Source organism: Panthera onca, chromosome E3, assembly GCF_046562875.1.
Source record: "Panthera onca isolate mPanOnc1 chromosome E3, mPanOnc1 haplotype 2, whole genome shotgun sequence".
In the NCBI taxonomy this organism is placed as follows: Eukaryota; Metazoa; Chordata; class Mammalia; order Carnivora; family Felidae; genus Panthera; species Panthera onca.
Window position 1 is genome coordinate 32,418,496 of NC_138354.1, and position 19,330 is coordinate 32,437,825.

Genomic DNA, 19,330 nt, shown 5'->3' on the forward strand with positions numbered 1-19,330 from the left:
TAGCTGACGTGAGTTACTGGTTTTTAATTGAAACACAAAATGGAAAGTTCCTCCATAACACCAGCCACATCTCAGGTGCCCAATAGCCACACGTGGCTGGTGGCTACTGTCCTGGACAGTGCAGGTCAGATTGTAGCTGGCTCTTTGATTTTGTTTTGCTATATTTTCAGCACCTATTTGCCTGGTGCACAGTAGGTACTCAGTAAATCTGGGCTGAATAAATGAATGCATAGGGGCCAGAACTGACATCCGAGAAGGCTAAAAGGAGACCCGGTTTCATTTCCAGGCTGTAGAGATCACATCCATTTCAGTCCCTTTCGGATCTCTCCCTTGAAATGAGTAGAATCCGATAGAGAGATGTATTACCTTTCCAAGTTCAATGTTTCCCCTCTTTGGCTGATCTACTTGGTAGGATTATTGAATTGTTTTGGAACTTTTTTAATTTAAATACTATTTTTTTAATACTTAGAATATTTATTAAAAAAATCTTAATATAATTTTTCGTCAAATTGGCTAACAGTGTGCTCTTGGTTTGGGGGCTAGATTCCTCTCGTTCATCGCTTACATTCAACACCCAGTGCTCATCCCAACAAGTGCCCTCCTCAATGCCCATCACCCATTTCCCCTCCCCCCACCATCAACCCTCAGTTTGTTTTCAGTATCCAAGAGTCTCTTATGGTTTGCCTCCCTCCCTTGCTGTTTGTAACTATTTTCCCCCTTCCCCTCCCCGCCCCCCGTCTTCTGTTAAGTTTCTCAAGATCCACATATGAGTGAAAACAGATGCTATCTGTCTTTCTCTGACTTATTTCACTTAGCATAATACCCTCCAGTTGCATCCACGTTGCTGCAAATGGCACGATTTCATTCTTATTGCCAAATAGTATTCCATTGTATAAATATTGTTTTTTTAAGTGCTTGAGAAAGGAGGAGAACACGATTTAGTTCGAGCACAATACTCTTTGAACACACCTCGTTTCTGGAGCTCGTGGTGGATGGGGGCTCGCGGGCTGGGCTGCTTTGCAGTGTAGTTGGTGGGCAAAACAGATGTACAGGTTGTTGGAAGGGCAAACAAGCTGAATGCTGGGTCTGTGCACAATTGGGAGTCAAACGATTATGCATAAACAGGTTTAATTTGGTGCCCAGAGTATATGCTGTCAGAGACTTGGAGGAAAGTGGGAAGGGAAATCCATCGGGCTAAATGTCTTTGAAATGTGGTTTTATCCAGTGTTAATGTACTTGAGTGCGAAAAGCGATTTGTGAGACGACATAAAACATTTGGGAGGTGGGGATGTCCTCTCACGTTCTATTGTTTCCAAGGGTCTAAACAAAATGGCGTAAAATGCACTTTGCCCCATCTTGGGGAAATGTTTCATCTCTCAAGGGATTAGGCAGGCTCCTATGGGAAATGGTTAGCCGTCGAGGCCCGGGGGGTGGTTTTAAGGATGGAAATGGTATTCTAGAAAAGCTGTTGTCTGAACATGGTTGCAGACGGATTCCTGGCTGAGGTTGTTCCAGGAGAGCGGGATGGGTGGTGCCTGGGAAAGATCCAGGGGGGTGGCTGGAAGGAAGGACAAAGGTTGACAGAAGGTGAAAGTGGGCAGCACTCGGGCTGGGACCAGTGAGGCAGAGAAGCTGACCCTTTCCCGAGAAGGAGGTGGGGGCGGATTCCCTGCAGAGGGACCTCCATGGCCTGGGGTAGGGGCTAGGAGGTCGGGAGCCCGTGCTGTTCATTCTGTGGTTGGCTTCTGCTGCTGAGAAGGCGGCCGTGGTGGTGAGGGGTGGAGGAGGTGTTCCGGAGGCTCTGGAGACCACCGCTCATTGCTGCAGCCCCCTGGTCTGGCTTTGTCGGTTCACAGTGGTCAGGGAGAACCCTGCTGGGGTGAGACCCGGAGGAGCCTGGGGTGTGGAGAACAGGAGGAAGAGTGTTCAGGGAGGAGGGAACAGCATGTGCGAAGGGCTTAAGCTGAAGAAGAGGACCCATGCGTCCAGAGGGTGAGGGCCAGGTGAGAAGTGGCCAGAGGGCAGACAGCGGCCAGCCCTTGTGGTAAAGGATGTTCTTAGGAGCGCATGTGGCTTGAGGGGGGCGGGGAGGGGACTTGGGAGCTGTTAAACCAGGAGCGATGTGATCAGATTGAGGTTTTTGTTCTTCCTACACTTTATTTTTGAGAGCGAGAGAAAGAGAGTGTGAGCTGGGGAGGCACAGAGAGAAGAGGGAGAGACAGAATCCGAAGTAGGTTCCGGGCTCTGAGCTCGACTGAGCTGTCCAGGTGCCCCCAGATTTTGGTTTTTAAGACAACTCCAGCTGCGGACGAGGAGTTGTGGACACGGGGGATAGTTACGAGGCAGGGGCAGGGAGAGGAGGGAGGGAGACTTGCGTTTGTTGATAGACTCGACAGAGCTTTGGGGACGGCCACCAGGAACAGAGTAAGAACGCAAATGACTCCCACGTTACCAGCTCGGGCAATGAGGACAGTGGTGCCACATCCACGATGGGGGAGAGCAGGTTGGATAAGGGGTGGGGAGGTCATTCCCAGCCCTCTGACAGACAGGAGTACTGGCATCATCTCTTCTTGTCCCCTCGGACGCTTAAGCGTCCCCCCCCCAACACAAGTAGGTCAGTGGCCGGTGGGTGGGGCCATCCCGTGCCTTCTCCTGGCCCTGCCCTTGTTTCATCCGATCTGTGATTTCAGAACCTCAAGATGTGTTGATGAGCTGTGCAGCCTCCTGCTTGAAGACAGGTGCAGGTGAGCAAGGGTCTCCGGAGACAGGAGCGGGCAGGGCTGGGGGTGGGAGCAAAGCGGACCAGCTGCCTGGTGTGAGTGGGGACAGCCTCCTCGGAGCACATGTCCCCATTCCCAGAGCAGCCGGTGCAGAGGAGAGAGGCCAGTTCTGGAAAGGCCATCTGGTTATCAGCAGTTGGCGGAGTAAACAGCACGCCTGGGGCTCTGGCCTTACACCTTGTGGTCCCCAGATGGAGTAAACATCTGTGCGGGGCGATTCTATTTGCGTTTTGGGGTGGAGTAGATGAGAGAGCTTTAGGGCGAATTCTTTGGAGGGAGAGAAACGTCCTGGAGTGTGAGGTGTGGCTCTTTGAGCACCTGAAAATGTTAATTCACTGACAAGCCCCAGAGAAGGGTGGGGTGTCATAGTTAGCTGGGTTTCGCAATTGGTCCCCTGGCCTAAATGGGAGGTTAGGGAAGTATAGAGCCGCCTCCTCCCTAAGTCAGCCCTTCCCGCCACCTCATTGTCCCCTGACGCTGGCCAGCTTCCCGGCCCGTTCCCATCAAGAACCAGGACAACCCTCTCCTAGTGTACATGACGCACATGACGTCCTCAAGGGCACAGGCGAGGACTCAAACTCCCAAGGTTGGCATCCCAGCTGTGTGACGCTGGGTAAGTTAGTAAACCTCTCTGAGCCTCAGTTTCCACCTCTGTAAAATGGAGAAAGAAGAGCCACCCAGAGTTGGTTGAGGCCTAAATGAGTTCACGTAAGTGTAGATCAGTGGTTCTGAACCAGGACTGTACCCCTCAGGGTGTTTTGCAGTGTCTAGAGAGAGTTTGGGTTAGCACAGCTGGTGGTCACATCTGGCGGGTAGGGGCCAAAGATGATGTATAAAGGTGTCAGAAGGGGGCCTTAGCGTAAGAAAACGCTGGTCACCCTTTGCTCAACACGTATTGTTCCTGTCTTTATGCTATTCTTCACCCTCAGAGGAGGGTGCCGTCTGCTGGGCTTGCCCTGCACCGGGAACAGGCAGCTCATGGACCAGTGGAGGCAGGGAGGTGGGAACCCAGACGTCTAAATAGTCTGGGTGGAGTTGAGTCGCAGAGGTTGATGGGTTGTCAAGGTGACATTCTATCCTCTGTCTGCTCTCCAGGGTCAGCTGAGCCCCACCTTCCTGTGGGCACCAGATACACCTATCAATTTTCCACCAACACCAGTACTGGCCTGCAGGGGGCCCCGGTGGAGGGGAGTGGCCTTGGCCTCCGAGGACTGGTCATCCTAGACGTGCTTGGCCCGTGCCAGATGGCCTTATGGGTGAGTGTCTTTGGGCAACCGGGAGATCCCAAGGATGCTGGGGAGGGCCCAGGGGAAGTTACAGCCCCCTCTCTCCCCCGGCTTTCCATTATACATAAATGGAGAGGAGATTTCTGAACAATCTCAAGTTCATCAGGTCAGGACTCTAGAGGGTGACATCGGAATGTGGCGCCATTTTGGTTGTAGGAGGTACCCTGTGTGGGAATAGCGGGGGTTAAAAAAAAAAGAGGGAAAGGGAAAGTATTCCTCGGGGCAAATAAAGCCATGGGATTGGGTGTTGGGGGGCAAGCTGTGTCCTTGGTAGGAATGAGGGTCCAAGCTGGGGAACCTGAGCAAACACAGCTGAGGGTCCATGGCTCGGGTTAAAGGCACATGGTAAAGCTCCCTCGTGGTCTCACAAGTGGAAAGGCCTGCTCCTTCTTTCCTGTCTGCTTTCTGATGATTCTCCTGTGGTTCCTGGACAGACCCTCCCACCCCACATCAATGGCGGCCTTTTGCTTTCCCAGAAGTCTTTTAAAAAAAAAAAATTTTTTTTTAATGTTTATTTTTGAGAGAGAGGGAGAGACAGAGCGTGAGCAGGGGAGGAGCAGAGAGAGAGGGAGACATAGAATCTGAAGCAGGCCCCAGGCTCTGAGCTGTCAGCCCAGAGCCCAACGCGGGACTCGAACTCACGGACCATGAGATCATGCCCTGAGCCGAAGGTGGACGCTCAGCCGACTGAGCCACCCAGGCGCCCCTCCCAGAAGTCTTATCTCCTGCTTGAGAAGCATTTCTGAACTGGCCAGAATGCTTGCTCACAAGCGTTTCTCAAAACTTTTTTTTTTTTTTTTTTTTAATGTTTTCACGTAGACCACTGGATGTGGTCTCTCGAGGGGTGGCTGTGAGCTGCCTCTAAATTCTTCAACTGCCCAAAATGTCCGCTCTGGTCCCGAACTTCATCTGGAGTCTGTTGTCCGCTCACGTCCATCAAAATACTGGCAGCTGTTGGTTGGTTTTCTGTAAGACCAGTTTTCACAAAGGACGTTGTGTGCTGCTGTAGATTCGTTCGTTTGCTTTAAGCATTTAAAAAAAAAATTGGTAATGTCAAATGTTGGCCAGAAAAGAAAAACTGGCTTCTATCAAAGGCGTTTGGGAAAAAATGGAAACTTTACAGCTGCCCAGGAGGCAATCCGTTACATACATTTTTGTGTCAAAGGTGTGAAAACGGATCTTCAGAGCAATGTGTTTTCACAAACGGAACGTGTAGGTCTAGTGACCACCAGATCAAGAAGTGAAACACAGCCCCCGTCACCTGCCCCGTTCTCCCTCCTGGTCACTTTTCTAGAGGCCTTCCGGAGTTCTAATGCCATGGATTAGTTTTGTCTGTCTTTGCACTTGGCTCCCGTGGAATTATTCAGATGTTCTCAGGCGTCTGCCTTCTGTCTATTCTTTTTGTGTGTGTGTGTGTGTGTGTGTGATTTTTTAAATGTTGATTTTTGAGACAGAAAGAACAAGTGGGGGAGGGGCAGAGAGCGAGAGAGGGAGACACAGAATCGGAAGCAGGCTCTGGGCTCTGAGCTGTCAGCACAGAACCTGACTTGGGTCTCGAACTCATGAATTGTGAGATCATGGCCTGAGCTAAAGTCAGACGCCCAACAGACTGAGCCACCCAGGCGCCCCTCTATTCTTTTTTTTTTTTTTTTTAACGTTTATTTATTTTTGAGACAGAGAGAGAGCATGAACAGGGAGGGGCAGAGAGAGAGGGAGACACAGAATCTGAAGCAGGCTCCAGGCTCTGAGCTGTCAGCACAGAGCCCGACGCGGGGCTTGAACTCACGGACTGTGGGATCGTGACCTGAGCTGAAGTCGGACGCTTAACCGACTTAAATTCTTGCCTTTTAACCATTTTTAAGTGTACAGTTCAGTAGTTTGTTACAAAACTATGTTCTGCTTCTCTACGTAAAAGTTGCACATACGGAATATAGCTAGAATGGATGGCTTTCAATCAAGTGGTCAGAAAGCAAATGCTATCAGTTACATGGCTGAGGGATTCATTGTCCAGGACAACGTCTCAGTGCCAAGGGGGACCGTATCTCACCCCCAGATTGCAAGCCTGGGTGACTGGGGGCACGACAGACCCTCTGTTGGGGGAGGGGAGCTGGTTTTCAGGGGAGAGAGCAAATGGGTTTCAGTCAACATGAAGATGAGTCACTTTGAAAAAAAAATCCCCAGACAGTGAAACGACCCTGTAAAATGCTATCCTGGTGGACACGTGTCATGATGGGTCTGTCCAAACCCATAAAAATGCACGACACCAAGAGGGACCCCTGATGTAAACTCTGGGCTTTGGGGTGATGACGACGATGTCTCCATGCGGGTTCGTGTATTGTGACAAATGTACCACCCTGGCGGGGTGTGGGTAAAGGGGGAGGTTGTGGGTGTGGGCATATATGGGGTATGTGGGAAATCTTTGCACCTTCTCAGTATTGCTATAAACATAAAACTGCTCTAAAAACAGTCTGTTTTTTGGGCGCCTGGGTGACTGCGTCGGCTGAGCGTCCAACCTCGGCTCAGGTCGTGATCTTGTGGTTCGTGGGTTCGAGCCCTTCATCGGGCTCTGCGCTGACAGTTCAGAGCCTGGAGCCTGCTTCACATTCTGTGTCTCCCTCTCTCTCTGCCCCTCCCCGCTCATGCTGTCTCTCTCTGTCTCTCAAAAATAAATAAACATTAAAAAAAATAATTAAAAAATTTAAAAAGTAGTCTGTTTTGTAAAAAGTGACATCAGTCACATGAGGAAGGCAGTTTTTAGGGATGATTTTATTTTTCATGTTTAGAAAGTCCATCTTTTGTGATAAGTGCACACACGGGCACATGCACGTATCCACAGGGGCATTGGGACATCCAGGTTTTTTAAATGCATGGTGAGCAAAGTCTTGGTTGGCTTTGCAATTCTAACATATTTTGTTGATACACTATATTATAGATACACATCCCTTCCCCACACTGCTCGGGCCTTTTAGGCAAAATGAGAAACCAGTGAGAACTTTCTGGACATTGACCAGGGAGCCGTAGATTCTGGGTATTTCAGCTCTTTATCCCCTGGAGCTAGTTGGCCTCTACCACCCAGGAGCTAGAACCTTCCCTCAAGGGAAGGATCTCTCTGCCTGGCTCCCAGCACGGCGGTCTTATTACCATGCTGGGCCCCAGAACTGCTCGATGGGTGGGGGTGCCAGTGGGGTCCTGGGATATCCCCGGAGAGGTCACCAACTCACGGTGCTTTCTGCTTTAGCTCCAAGGCTTCCAGGTGACCTCCATCTTGGGGTCCAAGGTGACAGTTCTGAAGGATTCCGAGAGTTTGAGGTAAGACGCTAGCCTTACTCGTGGTAGGACCGCACCTACAAGCCCTGTACCCCCTTCTGTTAGCTACCAGGTGTCAGGTGCACTGAGTTAGATTGCAAGAACAGTGAGAGTGACCCCGCCTTAGGTTTTGACCTCGGTAAGAGCCCAGGCCAGACCATTGATGAAAACGACTGAGAGTTAGGGCATAGGAGACTTGAGTGAGTCTAAGTAGCCTCAGCTGGCCTTCCCTTACCTGGTGGGAGAAGCTGGTCTCCTATTTCCCTGTCCATCACCCTCCACATGTCCAGGATTTGTGTTTGTCAAACACCCGCTGGGCATTGTCCATGAGTACTTTCTGGGAGACCCTGGGGACCCTTTAAAGCCCACCCCTCTCCCCTCCCTGTCTCTGCTGAGATGGGGGTTTTCTTGGACACCCATGGCCTCTCCCTTCCCGAGCTAAGCCTCCCTTTTGTGACCCGGCCAAGCCTGGAATTCTCTTTCAGGCTTGTTTCCCAGGACTCCCTGACAGTGGCCTCAGTGGCCTCAAAGCTCAATCCAGCCGCCAGACTGAAGACAAGCCCATCCCTGCAGATTCCTCTTCCTTTTTTATTGCAAATTCATTTGTTAAAAAATAAAGCCTTTGTGCTGGGGTCCAGGGTTAGGGGACGCTGCCCAGGGGCAGATGGGTCCCTGCTGAAAGGCTTAGGGTGGTCTCCTCTGAGGGGGCAGTGAGGGCTATTGTCCCTGGGCTCATCAGAAATGCTAAGTCACAGGGCTGGTTGTCAGCTCCTTGAGGCCAGACTGACATTTGCTATTCTGGAAGGGGCGGGCAACATTTGTATTTCTCTAGCACAAGGCCTGAGACCCAGGGGGCTGCCTCCAGAGGGCCCCTGACTCCGGTTGGAGCTGGAGAGGGACAGTGACCTCCTGGGGAGGTGAAAGTAAGGACCTCAAGGTTCTGCTTTGCTGGCTGGCTGCTGGACTTAAAGCACCTCTCTCTTCTACACCCACACACAACTGTGGGGACTTCATGGCCCATCACCTCCTCCCACCCCATCCCCCCACTTGGCAGGTGCAGGAGTGGTCCCATCACCTCCCCCTACCCCATCCCCCCACCTGGCAGGTGCATGAGTGGCGGGGAACAGAGGTGAGGGGTGGCGGGATGAGCCCTGGACTCAATTCTGCTCCCACCTCTTTCCTGACTTGCTGTGTGAGCCCCTCCCCCAGTAGCTCCCCCTCTCTGGGCCTCTTGTCCTCATCTGTATGGTGATGGGGTCTGAAGTTTCTGAGACCCATGGCCCTGGAGCCAGCCTGCCTTGGTTTGAATCCCGGCTGCTGCCCTAGTCCCTTTCTGGTTCTGAGCCTCAGTTTCTGATTTTTTGGCGGGGTTTGGCGGATTAGCTCCCTCCCAGTGGGCTGGGAAAATGAGAATCTCTGGAATTCAGGAAGCTCTTGGAAGTTGAGCTTTTGGTTACTTGACACTGGGCGCACCCGGGTGCTTTAGTCCAAGCGTTAGGAAGGCTGGGCTCACCTTGGAGCCAAGAGTTGGCTGCCTCTTGTGGTCCGTTCAGAAGTTGATGGAGACCCCAGCGGAAGAGGGAAGCAAGGTCATTTGGGAAGATGGGGGGGGGAGGGGGGAGGGGGAGGGCGTTCCCTAGGGGCTTCCTATGGGGAGTGACCTGTAGCAGGAGGGGCAAAGGCACTGTGGCCCCAGCAGTGCCTTGGAGGGTCTCCTCCTGACTCGCACCCACCGGTCCCCAGCACTGCCCTGGGCCGCTATCCTCTGCGCTTCGTCCTGCACGCAGGCCGCGTGGCCCGTCTGTGTCCTCGGAGCGCAGAGCCGCGCTGGGTGCTGAACGTGAAGCGCGCGGTGCTGAGCCTCCTGCAGGGGCGCCCGGGCGACTCCGGCCCCCAGACCCTCGAGGAGGTGAGGCCGGGAGCCTGGTTTGGGGGGGGGGCGGGGGCAGGGGAGGAGCAGGGGCTGACGGGGTCCCGCTCGCCCAGGTGGACGTCCTCGGCAGGTGTCCTACCACTTACCAGCCACACGGTGCCTGGCTGCTCAAGACCAAGGACTTAGGCCGCTGCTCCCTGCGCAGAGCGCGCTCTTCGCTGCGCTCCCAGGCCCTGCCGGGGGAGGAGGTGAGTGCTCCCCTCCCCTGCCCCCAGCCCTCCTGGACCCACCTTTCTTCCCCTCCTCCCTCCCCAGCTTGCCCCACCCTTTCCTGTCTACACCTCATTCCCCTCCATTCCCTCTCCCTAGTTCTTTCCCTCCAGACTCCTCTACCCCACACCCCCATCTCGTCCCCTTCGCCCTTCCCCCTTCCCCCCTGCTCCCTGGCCCCACTTCCTCTCCTCCCATCCTGTCCACAGCTCCCTGCAGAGAAAGTGTTTTGTCAATAGCACTTTTCTGGGTAAGGGTGAAAGATGATCACTGTTAATGTTAACAATTACACAAAGTCTTCTTTTAAGTTTATCTCTTTTGAGAGAGGGAGGGAGGGGCGGGCTGGGAGAAAAGTGCTGTCAGCGCAGAGCCTGATGCGGTGCTGGAACTCATGAACCGTGAGATCATGACCTGAGCCAAAACCTATAGTTGGACGCTTAACCTAAGACTGAGCCACTCGGGCGCCCCTGTACAAAGTCTTAATATCTGGCAGCCTCAGGTTCGACGTGAGGTTTTAGTACCTGCCCTGGGGTTCCTTTGTGTGGGAACCCCCCTTGTCCTTTCCCTCTCTGTCAGCCTTTGCTCTGGCTGCTGGTACTACAACCCAGGTTGGGGGGAGGCTGAGGTCGGGCTTTGAGGCCCCCAGCGTTCCCCACCTTACCCCTTCACAGCCGGGGCCTCGCCTGAGCCCCTGCCTGTCTCCCCCACCCCCATGGTCCAGCAGCCCGGCCTGGCGTCCCACCTGACCTGCCACCAGAGTTTCCAGGCTGGCATACTGAGGGAGGCCTCCTGCACGGAGCTGGACACCGTGGGGCCCCTCTCTGAGAAGGCAAGTGCCGTGCACATGCGGACCCTTTCCTCGCTCACCCTGCTGCGTGAGATGTCCTTGGATCCGGCTGTCACAGGTGACCAAGGGTGGATGTGGGGACCCTCAGAGCAGACTTGAGACCCCCTGTGGCAGAGCGGCTCAGGCAGGCCTAGGCTCTATCACTCTGTCCCTGTTTGGCACCCTATCTGTCTTGAGCAGTTTCTGAAAATGGCTGTTGACACGGGAGTCCGTCTCTTTTTCTAGAAGTTTCTGCTGGCTCCCATGGCTCAGGTTTGGTCTTGTCCTTTTCCCTGGGTGGAGATAGAATCTTCTGGTTCTCAGCTTTTGTGGGAGAATTCCACCTTCCATCTGATGACCTGAGCATTTTGGGGGCACGCTGACTCAGGTTTCCTGATTTTCTGGAAAGTTCCTGCCAACACATAGCGTTCCCTGGAGCTTGGCTCCCTTCTAGAATTTTGCACGGAAGGAGGAGCTTGGCTCCCTTCTAGAATTTTGCACGGAAGGAAAGAAGCAAGGCATGCATCTGAGGGGAAAAGATACTTATTTTTTGGTGGTTGAAAACTGCTCTTTCCCTGAATAATCAAATAAAAATGATTGTTATTGCTGACCTTAGGGAAGGATTTACTGGGGGCCAGGAGCTGTGCTGAGCGTTTTATGTGGATTGTTTCATTTGGTTCTTATCATGACCCCAGTGGGAAGGTACTGTTGTTAGTTACTTTTTCAAATAAAGAAACTATACCTCGAAGAGGTAAGAGGACTTGTTTGAGGTCACACAGCGGGCAAGAGACAGAGCCGGGACTTGAACCCCCAGCTCTGTTCTGTAACCTTCGTGCCTCTGAACCCAGGCTCACTGCACCACCTGAGCAAGAACCTGGCAGGTGGGACTGAAGTCCTGGAGCTTCCCAGCATCCCCTCTGATTCCACAGAACACTGGCTGGGGTCCCAGCCTGCCCTGCCTTCTGAGCTCTGCCTTGGGCACCATGCAGGCAGCAAAGGGGTCATCTAGTCATGTTAAGACCTGGATGTTCCCCAACGGAATTGAATGAACTGTCCGTGGTTTTTTTTTTTTTTTTTTTTTCATCTTTCATTAAGATAGAAGTGGTTTTATTTTTATTTTTTATTTTTAAATATAAAAACTTTAAAAATTCACGTTGCACACTTCATTTATTTTTTTTTTTAGGTATTTATTTATTTTGAGAGCAGGGAGGAGCAGAGAGAGAAGGAGAGAGAGAAAGAATTCCAAGCAGGTCCTGTGCTGTGCGCTGAGTCGGACGTGGGGCTCGATCATGACCTGAGCCGGGATCAGGAGTCGGATGCTTAGCCCCTTAACCGACTGAGCCCCCCCAGGTGCCTCACAGTTAATCCATTTAAAGCGAACGATTCAGTGGCTTCCAGTATAGTCACAGAGTTGTGCGTCTATCATGGCAGCTAACTATAATATTTTCGTCACTCCAAAAAGAAATTTCACACCCAGGACACCTGCGTGGCTCAGTTGGTTGAGTGTCTGACTCTTGATTTTGGCTCAGGTCATGATCCCAGGGTCGTGGGATCTCAGGATTGAGCCCTGTGTCGGGCTCTGCTCTAAGTGTGGAGCCTGCTTGAGGTATTCTTCCCCCTGCTTGTGCTCTCTCTCTCTCTTTCTCTCTTTAAAATTAAAAAAAAAAATTAAAATTCACACCCATCTGCCATCATTCTCTATCCCCCTGGCCCCAGACAACCTCTCTGCTCTCTGGATTTGCCCATTCTGGGAGTAACATGTAGATAGAATCATACGGTATGTGACCTTCCGTGGCTGGCCTCTTTCACTTCCGATAATGTTTCAAGGTGTCTCCACTTTGTACCGGGTGTCTGACCTTTTTATTGCTGAGTCATCTTCTGCACGGAGGGACTTTGCATGTTTTCTCTGTCACTCCCAAGAGTGCTTTGGAGGTAGCCTGTTTGACTGGCCCTCAGGGATGGGTGTGAACGTTGTTTCCCATCTTTTGCTGGTAGCCGCAACTCGGCCATGATTTTCCTCGTGCCTGTCTGCCCCACCCCCTTTGCCGGAAACATGTGGAAGTGTTGGCAGGGTTGGGGGGCGGCTCCCAGGGGGCCTTCTTCTCAATCTGGCCTTCCCCCACCCCCCGTATGGTCCTCCCCATCTAGCGCTTCCCATATCAGATCCAAACGACGGGGAAGTCACTCCAAGCAGCCTGTTGTACGAGTGGGAGGAAACGCAGTCTCAGGCTTCGGTGGTCACAGTGGCCGTGTCCGTAAGGAAGCTGTGCCAGGCTCAGACCACCAGCTTCGAGGTAAGTGCCTTTGGCAGCCTTAGGACAGAGTCTGGCCTGGGTCCCTGAGACACCCTCTTCTTTTTTTTGCCAAATCCTTCTTGGTGTTTAGTATCAGGGCTGCTACGTACAGTTGAGCAGGGTGTGTACTGCACAGCTGTGTCGGTTACAAAAGCAAAAGAAGGGGAAGAAATCGAGCTGGTGTGTGCCGAGCCTTGTGGCCCAGTGCGGGGAGAAGATGAACAAAGCGGAGGCCTTTCTTTCACTTGCCCGTCTGCGGCCAGACAGTCCTGTTGGGCCCTCGGGCTAACTTTCTGAACCTGGCTTATCCTGGAGATCTCGCCGGAGACCTCTAGCCATACCCAGATCTGACCACTGGAGACTTCCCACCGAGTCCCAACCCATTCAGCCTTCCTTGGAACTGCTGGTCGTTTAAAGTGGAGGAGTGGACTTGAGAAGATGGTTTCGCGGCCCAGAGAGATTTAGAAGGCTCGAGACATCTGGCTGGTTCCCTCCTTTGTGACTAATGACAGGATTTGTGGGAATACGTGATGCTGTGTCTTCCCCTGCCTGTCTTGTTCTGAGAGCCCCGCACCCACACGTAGGAGGAGAGGCGGACAGGCTGTCCCTGGGGAAGGAAAAACGACGCGTCTGGGTCCTGTGTTGAGGCTGCCCTCCCACGTTGCCTTCCTATAAGAACCTTCCGTGTTCCCAGGAATGATGTTCCCATCAGCGGGGCCCAAAGTGGCCGGTTTGCTCAGTTGGGGAACTGTTTAGTTTGTTCAGCAAGATGAGACGCTTATTACTACGTACTGGGCACTGTTCTCGGCCCTTAGAATGGAGGAGACAGGTACTGTCCTGGCTTTTACGTAGCATGAAATCCAGGGTGACGGGAGAGGGGCCGTACCCACCACAGGTGATGAGGATTTCAGCTGTTGATGAGCGCTGGGAAGAGAACAGAGTAGGGATGTGGCTGAGTGACTGCTTGGGACCAGGGTCTAAAGCAGAGGTCATTGGAGTGGAGCCCTGGGGTGGTCCCTTGACAATCTAGGGGCGAAAGTGCTCTGAAAAGAGCTTGAAAGAACCAGAGTCTGGAGTCTGAGCCCTTGGGACGTGTTTGGGGAGCTGGCTGCCCAGCCTCGTGGGAGCCGGACGGTGAGGACTGGTGGGGCCGCCTCCTGCAGAGCCTCATGGTCAGGATAATTTCCGGAACATTCTAGACACATCTCGATCTTTGTTCCACCATCCCTGCCATTCACCACTCTGGGCTGGGTGTCACCAGTGACATTTGGGAGACTTTGTCTGCCTCCGCACCTGGGATAATGAGTGAGGACACCCACAAACCTGTGAACTGAATGTCCTGGACCCCTAGGGGCTGGGGGGGGGCACATAGAGCAGGAAAGGGGGGTCAGAGGTGCTGGCATGGGGTATAATTTTAAGTGATGATGGAGGTGACGTTGAGTAGGGGTCGGAAGAGCTGTGGATGTGGGTGGCCCGTGGCGGCGGAGGGGAGCCACAGCACATACTCCAGGGTAGGAGCTGCTCGGGGAGTCTGAGTGGCAGGGTGGTTGGTGGGGGCCTGTGGCTGGCGCCCAGTGGGAAGCACGAGAGGGGACGAGGGTCCCCTCGGTGGAGCTCACAAATCCCTTTCTCTTGGGGTAGTGGGGAGCCTTGGAGGGTGTCGTACAGAGGAGGGAGGTCACGATCTGATGTGCATTTTAACGTTCCCCCTGTGGCTAAGGCTGGAGAACAGACCGAGCGCCAGGTGGGATGCAGGGAGCCCAGGCGAGAAGCTCTTGTGGTAACTTAGGGGGACATACAGGAAGGGGGTCTGGGAGACGAGGGGAGAAGGGTCAGATTCAGATGGACACTGAGAAAATAGGTATTTTTATAATATATTGAGGATGTAGAGACTGCGTTTATACCTACTGATTACATTTATTGACTATGAAACAGAGTAGAATATATTGAATAAACAGACCGTGTGTTATATCTGTGTATACTGGATGCATATTGAACACACACACACACACACACACACACACATACATTTTGTACATGTGTGTATATATGGCAGAGACACACGGGGGAACCAGGAGCCAGTCTCCAGCTTGCTGATCCCGTGTGCCTCACCCTGGGGGTTTCGTGGGAGCCAGAGAGCAGCCAGAAAGAAAGGAGCCATCTGCCTCGCAAGGTGGTGCTACAAGCCACCAGCTGGTTAGGAAGTGACCGGGCCAGCTGTCAACCCAGGCAGCCTGTCCCCCCAGCAGGGTTCTTACCTTGACATTCCTGGCACCTTGGGCCAGATCGTTCTTGAGTGGGGAGGGGCTGTCCTGTGCATCTTGGATGTTCAGCAGCATCCCTGGCCTCTGCTCACCAGAGGCCAGCCTCACCCCTATCCCAGCTGTGACAGAAGTGTCCCCAGGTGGTGCCACATAGCGCCAGGGGAGTATGGTCGCCCTCGCCGAGAACAGCCACTTTGTAGCCTACGTTCTAACTGTCATGTGGCTCACCCTCAGGAAGTGCTCGGAAACCACAGGACAGGCCCACTTCCCTCGTCTGGCCCCCAGAGCACCCTCTGACTCCCTGGTCGGGCCCTTCCCCAGGAGAGGTGGCTCAGGGCAAGGCGTACTCGGGGCCTGCGTCTCGCTTCCTGGAGACTGGCAGTGCTGGCCCCCGAGGGCACAGGGCAGCTGTTCTGTATTTATAGCCCGAGAAAGGAAATAGTGTTCTCCTTGGGGAGGTCCTCCCCGGCTGGCGGGGAGCTGCTGAGGACCTTGTTTCTGAAAGTGGCTTTTCAGGGATGCCTCAGTGCCCACGGAGCAGCTCCTGGGCCCCCTGAAGGCCTGGGGGGCCCGCCTGGTTGCCCTGGGGACCAGCCTTGTGGGCTTCGGCTTGGGATGCCCTTGCTCGTCCCCATTGTCGCTGGGCAGGAGACAAGATTGGTTTTTTCAGTCGGGAAACAAAACCAGGACTCCTGCTCAATAGAGAGCAAATTCTGTGGCCTGACCCTCGCCAGAGAGGCCCTGGAGTTTCGACGTCGGGGGCAGGGGGCTGTGATGGCCAGGAGCATCCGTAGATGATGCAGGAGGAGGTGAGAAGTGAGGCAGGGTGGCACAGCCCCACCCCCACTGCCAGGGAGGACTCCAGGCAGAGGGCTCGGCTCTTGGTTACCTTCTGGTATTCTAAGAATATGGAGCCCAGGTCATGGGCCTTTATTAAACACTGACTGTGTACAGCCAAGGGTTTTAGGGGCCGTGTAGACCATGGTATGTCAGAGGTGATGGTCCAAATCCTGTAGGTCGGTTGTTAAACACAGCCGTTCTTATTAACGATCGTGTTAGAAATAAGTCCATGTTAAGGGCACCTGGGTGGCTCAGTCAGTTGAGTGACCGTTGATTTCGGCTCAGGTCGTGATCTCATGACTCATGAGATCGAGCTCCGTTTTGGGCTCTGCGTTGACAGGGTGGAGCCTGCTTGGGCTTCTTTCTCTCTCCCTGTCTCTTTGCCCCTCCTGCACATGTGTTCTCTCTCGCTCTTAAACACCAAGAAAAAAAAAAAGTCACATTAGAAACAAAGGTAATCAGTGTTCAAAACCGTCACTTACCTGCCTGTGACCTTGACACCTGTGACCAGGGTGTTTGCACCTGCTGTAGGCGTGTGTGGTGACATGACCTGCTCTCGCGCCTCTGTGCTGCTTTTTCCCAGTCTGCATCCAGTGACAGCACGTGGGTACACGGGCAGCTGGAAAGGGGCCACAGTAGGAGTATTGACATCATGGGACTTGGCAGCTGCCAGAAGTCCGGGCTTTCTTTTTTCTTGTTTGTTTGCCCACCCCCACCCCATGCCCTCAGGCAGGGGACACTGGTGAAGAGTGTGGGTTTAGGAGCTAGGTGGCCAGGGTTCAGTGCTCGACTCTGCCACTTAGGGGTGAGGCCACCGGCACCTGAGTAAAGCCCTCAGAGTGTCCCGGATCTTCTCTGTTAAGGGGGGGCTAACGACACCCACTCCCCGTAGGTTGTCGCGCGCGGGTCAAATGAGACGGTGCGTGCACGCGACCTAGAACGGTGCCTGGCACGCAGCAGAGGCTCCGTACAAAGTGACCGGTGGTGGTCGTGGTGGTGTTCGCGTTAGGATCGTGCGTGCTTCTTAGTAGCGGACAGGCTTCTCCCTTGTCTCGCTGCTAGAGGGGAGAACCGGAGGCGGTGCTGTGATCCTTTCTGCTGTGGCTGACTCTGGAAGGCTAGTCGTGATGCCCACACTCGGGGCCGGAGGCCTCCCCGGAGGAGGCGGCATACTCCAGGGTGGATACCCGGCCTTCCCCAGGTGGCCAGGTGCTCAGCCAGGCACAGCAGTTGTTGGAGGGCTTCAAAGCGTGAGTGTCTCAGCCCAGAGACTCTCGGGTGATGCCGAGCTGAGCCCATCCAGAAGGCAGGCAGCAGGCCTGGAGTTGAGAGTCCCCAGGGGTGGCTGCCCCGAGCTGGGCTGACAGTCTTGAAGGCCAATAGCAGTCAGGGCCTGCCGTGGTGGTGACAGTCGCCCCACCCAAGGGGCTGGCTTGTGTGTCCGGCACGAGAAAGTAAAGGCAGAGCTCAGGGTAGCCTCCAGCTCCACAAAGAGAAGGCACATCATAGGAACGCTGTCCGGACCCCGGGGGCCAGATGTGCTGTCCGGAGGGGTGGGTGGGCCGAGCTGGCCAGTGAGGGGCCTGTTGTGCAGCCTGCGTCTTGCCCGGCCAAGCTGTGTGCACGGGAACTGGGTGCCTGCCACTCAGCACGGGAGGCCAGAGGCTGGGCGAGTGGGTCCCAGCCCCAGCAGAGCCCTGGCTGGCCAGGCGTGGGTTGGGGAGCCTCGGTCCTGGCCTTGGCCAAGCCCGGGGGAGGCGTGGGGACTGCCAGCAGGAAGCCGGGACCAAATCACCTATCTCCGGACACCTGAGGGGTGTGTGGTCTGAATACGCCTTTTTATTCTATATTTTTTTCATTAAAAATATCAGAAAAGATTGCCATCTCACCGACTCTATGAAAGAGGCTGAGACTCAGCCTAGATCATGGTCGCGTGAACATTTAGTGAGCTTTTGTTAGAGCATAAAGCCCACAAAGGCAGGTATCATGTCTGTTCCCTCCACTGCCTCCTGCTTATCCCTAGCCCCTAGGTGTAGTGGCTGGCACACAGTAGGTGCCCAGTAAATGCTGGTTAAGTTAAAGAATAGAAATGGACCAGGCTGCGTGCCAGGAATTTAGGAGAGAGAAGCCCAGACATGTGGCCTCATTTCTTTGGATCTTAGGACACTTCAGGTGGAAGTTAGCAATACATGTCCCACTTTCTTTGCCGTCCTGTCTGAAGGCAGGGGAATGGAGTAGGTGACCCTGTGCCCCCCACCACCCCCCGAGGCTGCCAGGGGAGGAGGTGTCGCTCATGCTTCCCCCCTCTGATTCCCAGGCCGCAGAACTGTTCCTGACACTGGTATTAGAGCTCCAGGGACTCTCCCCAGAGGAGCTGCTGGAACTCTGGAGACAATCTTCTTTTAAATGCCGGGACAACTGGTAAGGGCCTTGCTGCGGGGGAGGGGTACCGGCCCGGGAGCTGGCTGGCGGTCCTGGTGGGGCTGGGTCATCTTGGCCCCGTCCCGGGTCCCCCCTCTGAGGGCTGCATGGTGCTATCTCGTCTCGTCTCGTCTCATCCCTGTGATACTGACTCGTCCTTCGTTCTGGGATGTCTGCCAAGAAGGTGATTAAGCGGGGAGTCTGGAGGTTCCCACGGGCTGGCAGGGGTGGGGGGGCCCTTCTTGTGACTCAATCTGAAGGGCCTGGCAGTATAAATACGGGCATTGTTCTCTCCCCCAGACTGGGACCCTCTTGCAGAGAGCTGGAATTAGCATTCCAATGTGCCTTGGGTACCCTTCTGGCCGTGGGTGGGGGTGCGGGCCGGGCTGGGGTCCCACCCCCTGGACCCTACTGATGTGGGGCCAGCAAGGGGTGAACAGAGACCCCAGGCGCCGAGTGTCTGAGGAACTCTGTGGGCTCCGGGCTGTCCTGGGGAAGCCTGGGGCTCCTTCCCCAAGTCCTGCTGCTCTCCAAGCTCCTGAGCTCCAGACATCTGGGACTTTCTCACAGCCTTTCAAAAAGATCTCAAAAAGCCTGCTTCAGATCCTGTGTCTGCCTCTCTCTCTGCCCCTCCCCCGCCCATGTTCTGTCTCTCTCTCTCTCAAAAATAAATAGAAAACATTTTTTGAAAAGATCTCACAAAGGTTATCAGTCCAAAATATGAAAGAAAAAAAAACCTGCAAAATCAACATGACCAAATGTCTCAGTGACGGCACAGCCTAATAGCTAATGGAGAGGCACCTCCTGAAACCCTTTCTCTGTATCCTCTCATTGAACCCTCACTAGGACCCCATGGGGTAGGTGGCTTTTTTTTTTTTAATCCCTACTTCATGTTTGCGCAGGGAAGCCAAGGCACAGAGCAGTTAGGAAACTGACCCAGAGTCACACAGCAGAGTTGGGATTTTGAACCCAGGCGGTCTGTGCTTCTCCGTCTAGTACTTACGGGCTTGAATAGAAGTGATGTTTGACTTAGTCGTGTTTTAATTCTGTGTGGCCAAGGCAAGGGCCCTCAGGTCCTCAGGAGGAACGAAGTACCCGTTTCCCTGGTGACCTCCCCCGTCTGCTGCTCTGCATTTTCCTACAAGACCCTGGGTCTCATCGGTCCATGTA

The 19,330-nt window shown here is 53.9% G+C and overlaps 1 protein-coding gene across 1 annotated transcript in view; it reads left to right on the forward strand.

The window, feature by feature from the left end:
- Positions 1 to 1,387: 1,387 nt before the first annotated feature.
- The window catches only part of APOLTP (apolipoprotein lipid transfer particle homolog), a 140,186-nt gene continuing 122,243 nt past the window's right edge, over positions 1,388 to 19,330 (forward strand). Inside the window, exons 1-8 of the mRNA XM_078439805.2 lie at positions 1,388 to 2,744; positions 3,876 to 4,036; positions 7,305 to 7,375; positions 9,116 to 9,281; positions 9,359 to 9,493; positions 10,240 to 10,420; positions 12,505 to 12,635; positions 18,057 to 18,160. Coding sequence (XP_078295931.2) covers positions 2,708 to 2,744; positions 3,876 to 4,036; positions 7,305 to 7,375; positions 9,116 to 9,281; positions 9,359 to 9,493; positions 10,240 to 10,420; positions 12,505 to 12,635; positions 18,057 to 18,160 — 986 coding nt within the window. The 5' untranslated portion in view covers positions 1,388 to 2,707. The remainder of the gene's footprint in view (positions 2,745 to 3,875; positions 4,037 to 7,304; positions 7,376 to 9,115; positions 9,282 to 9,358; positions 9,494 to 10,239; positions 10,421 to 12,504; positions 12,636 to 18,056; positions 18,161 to 19,330) is intronic.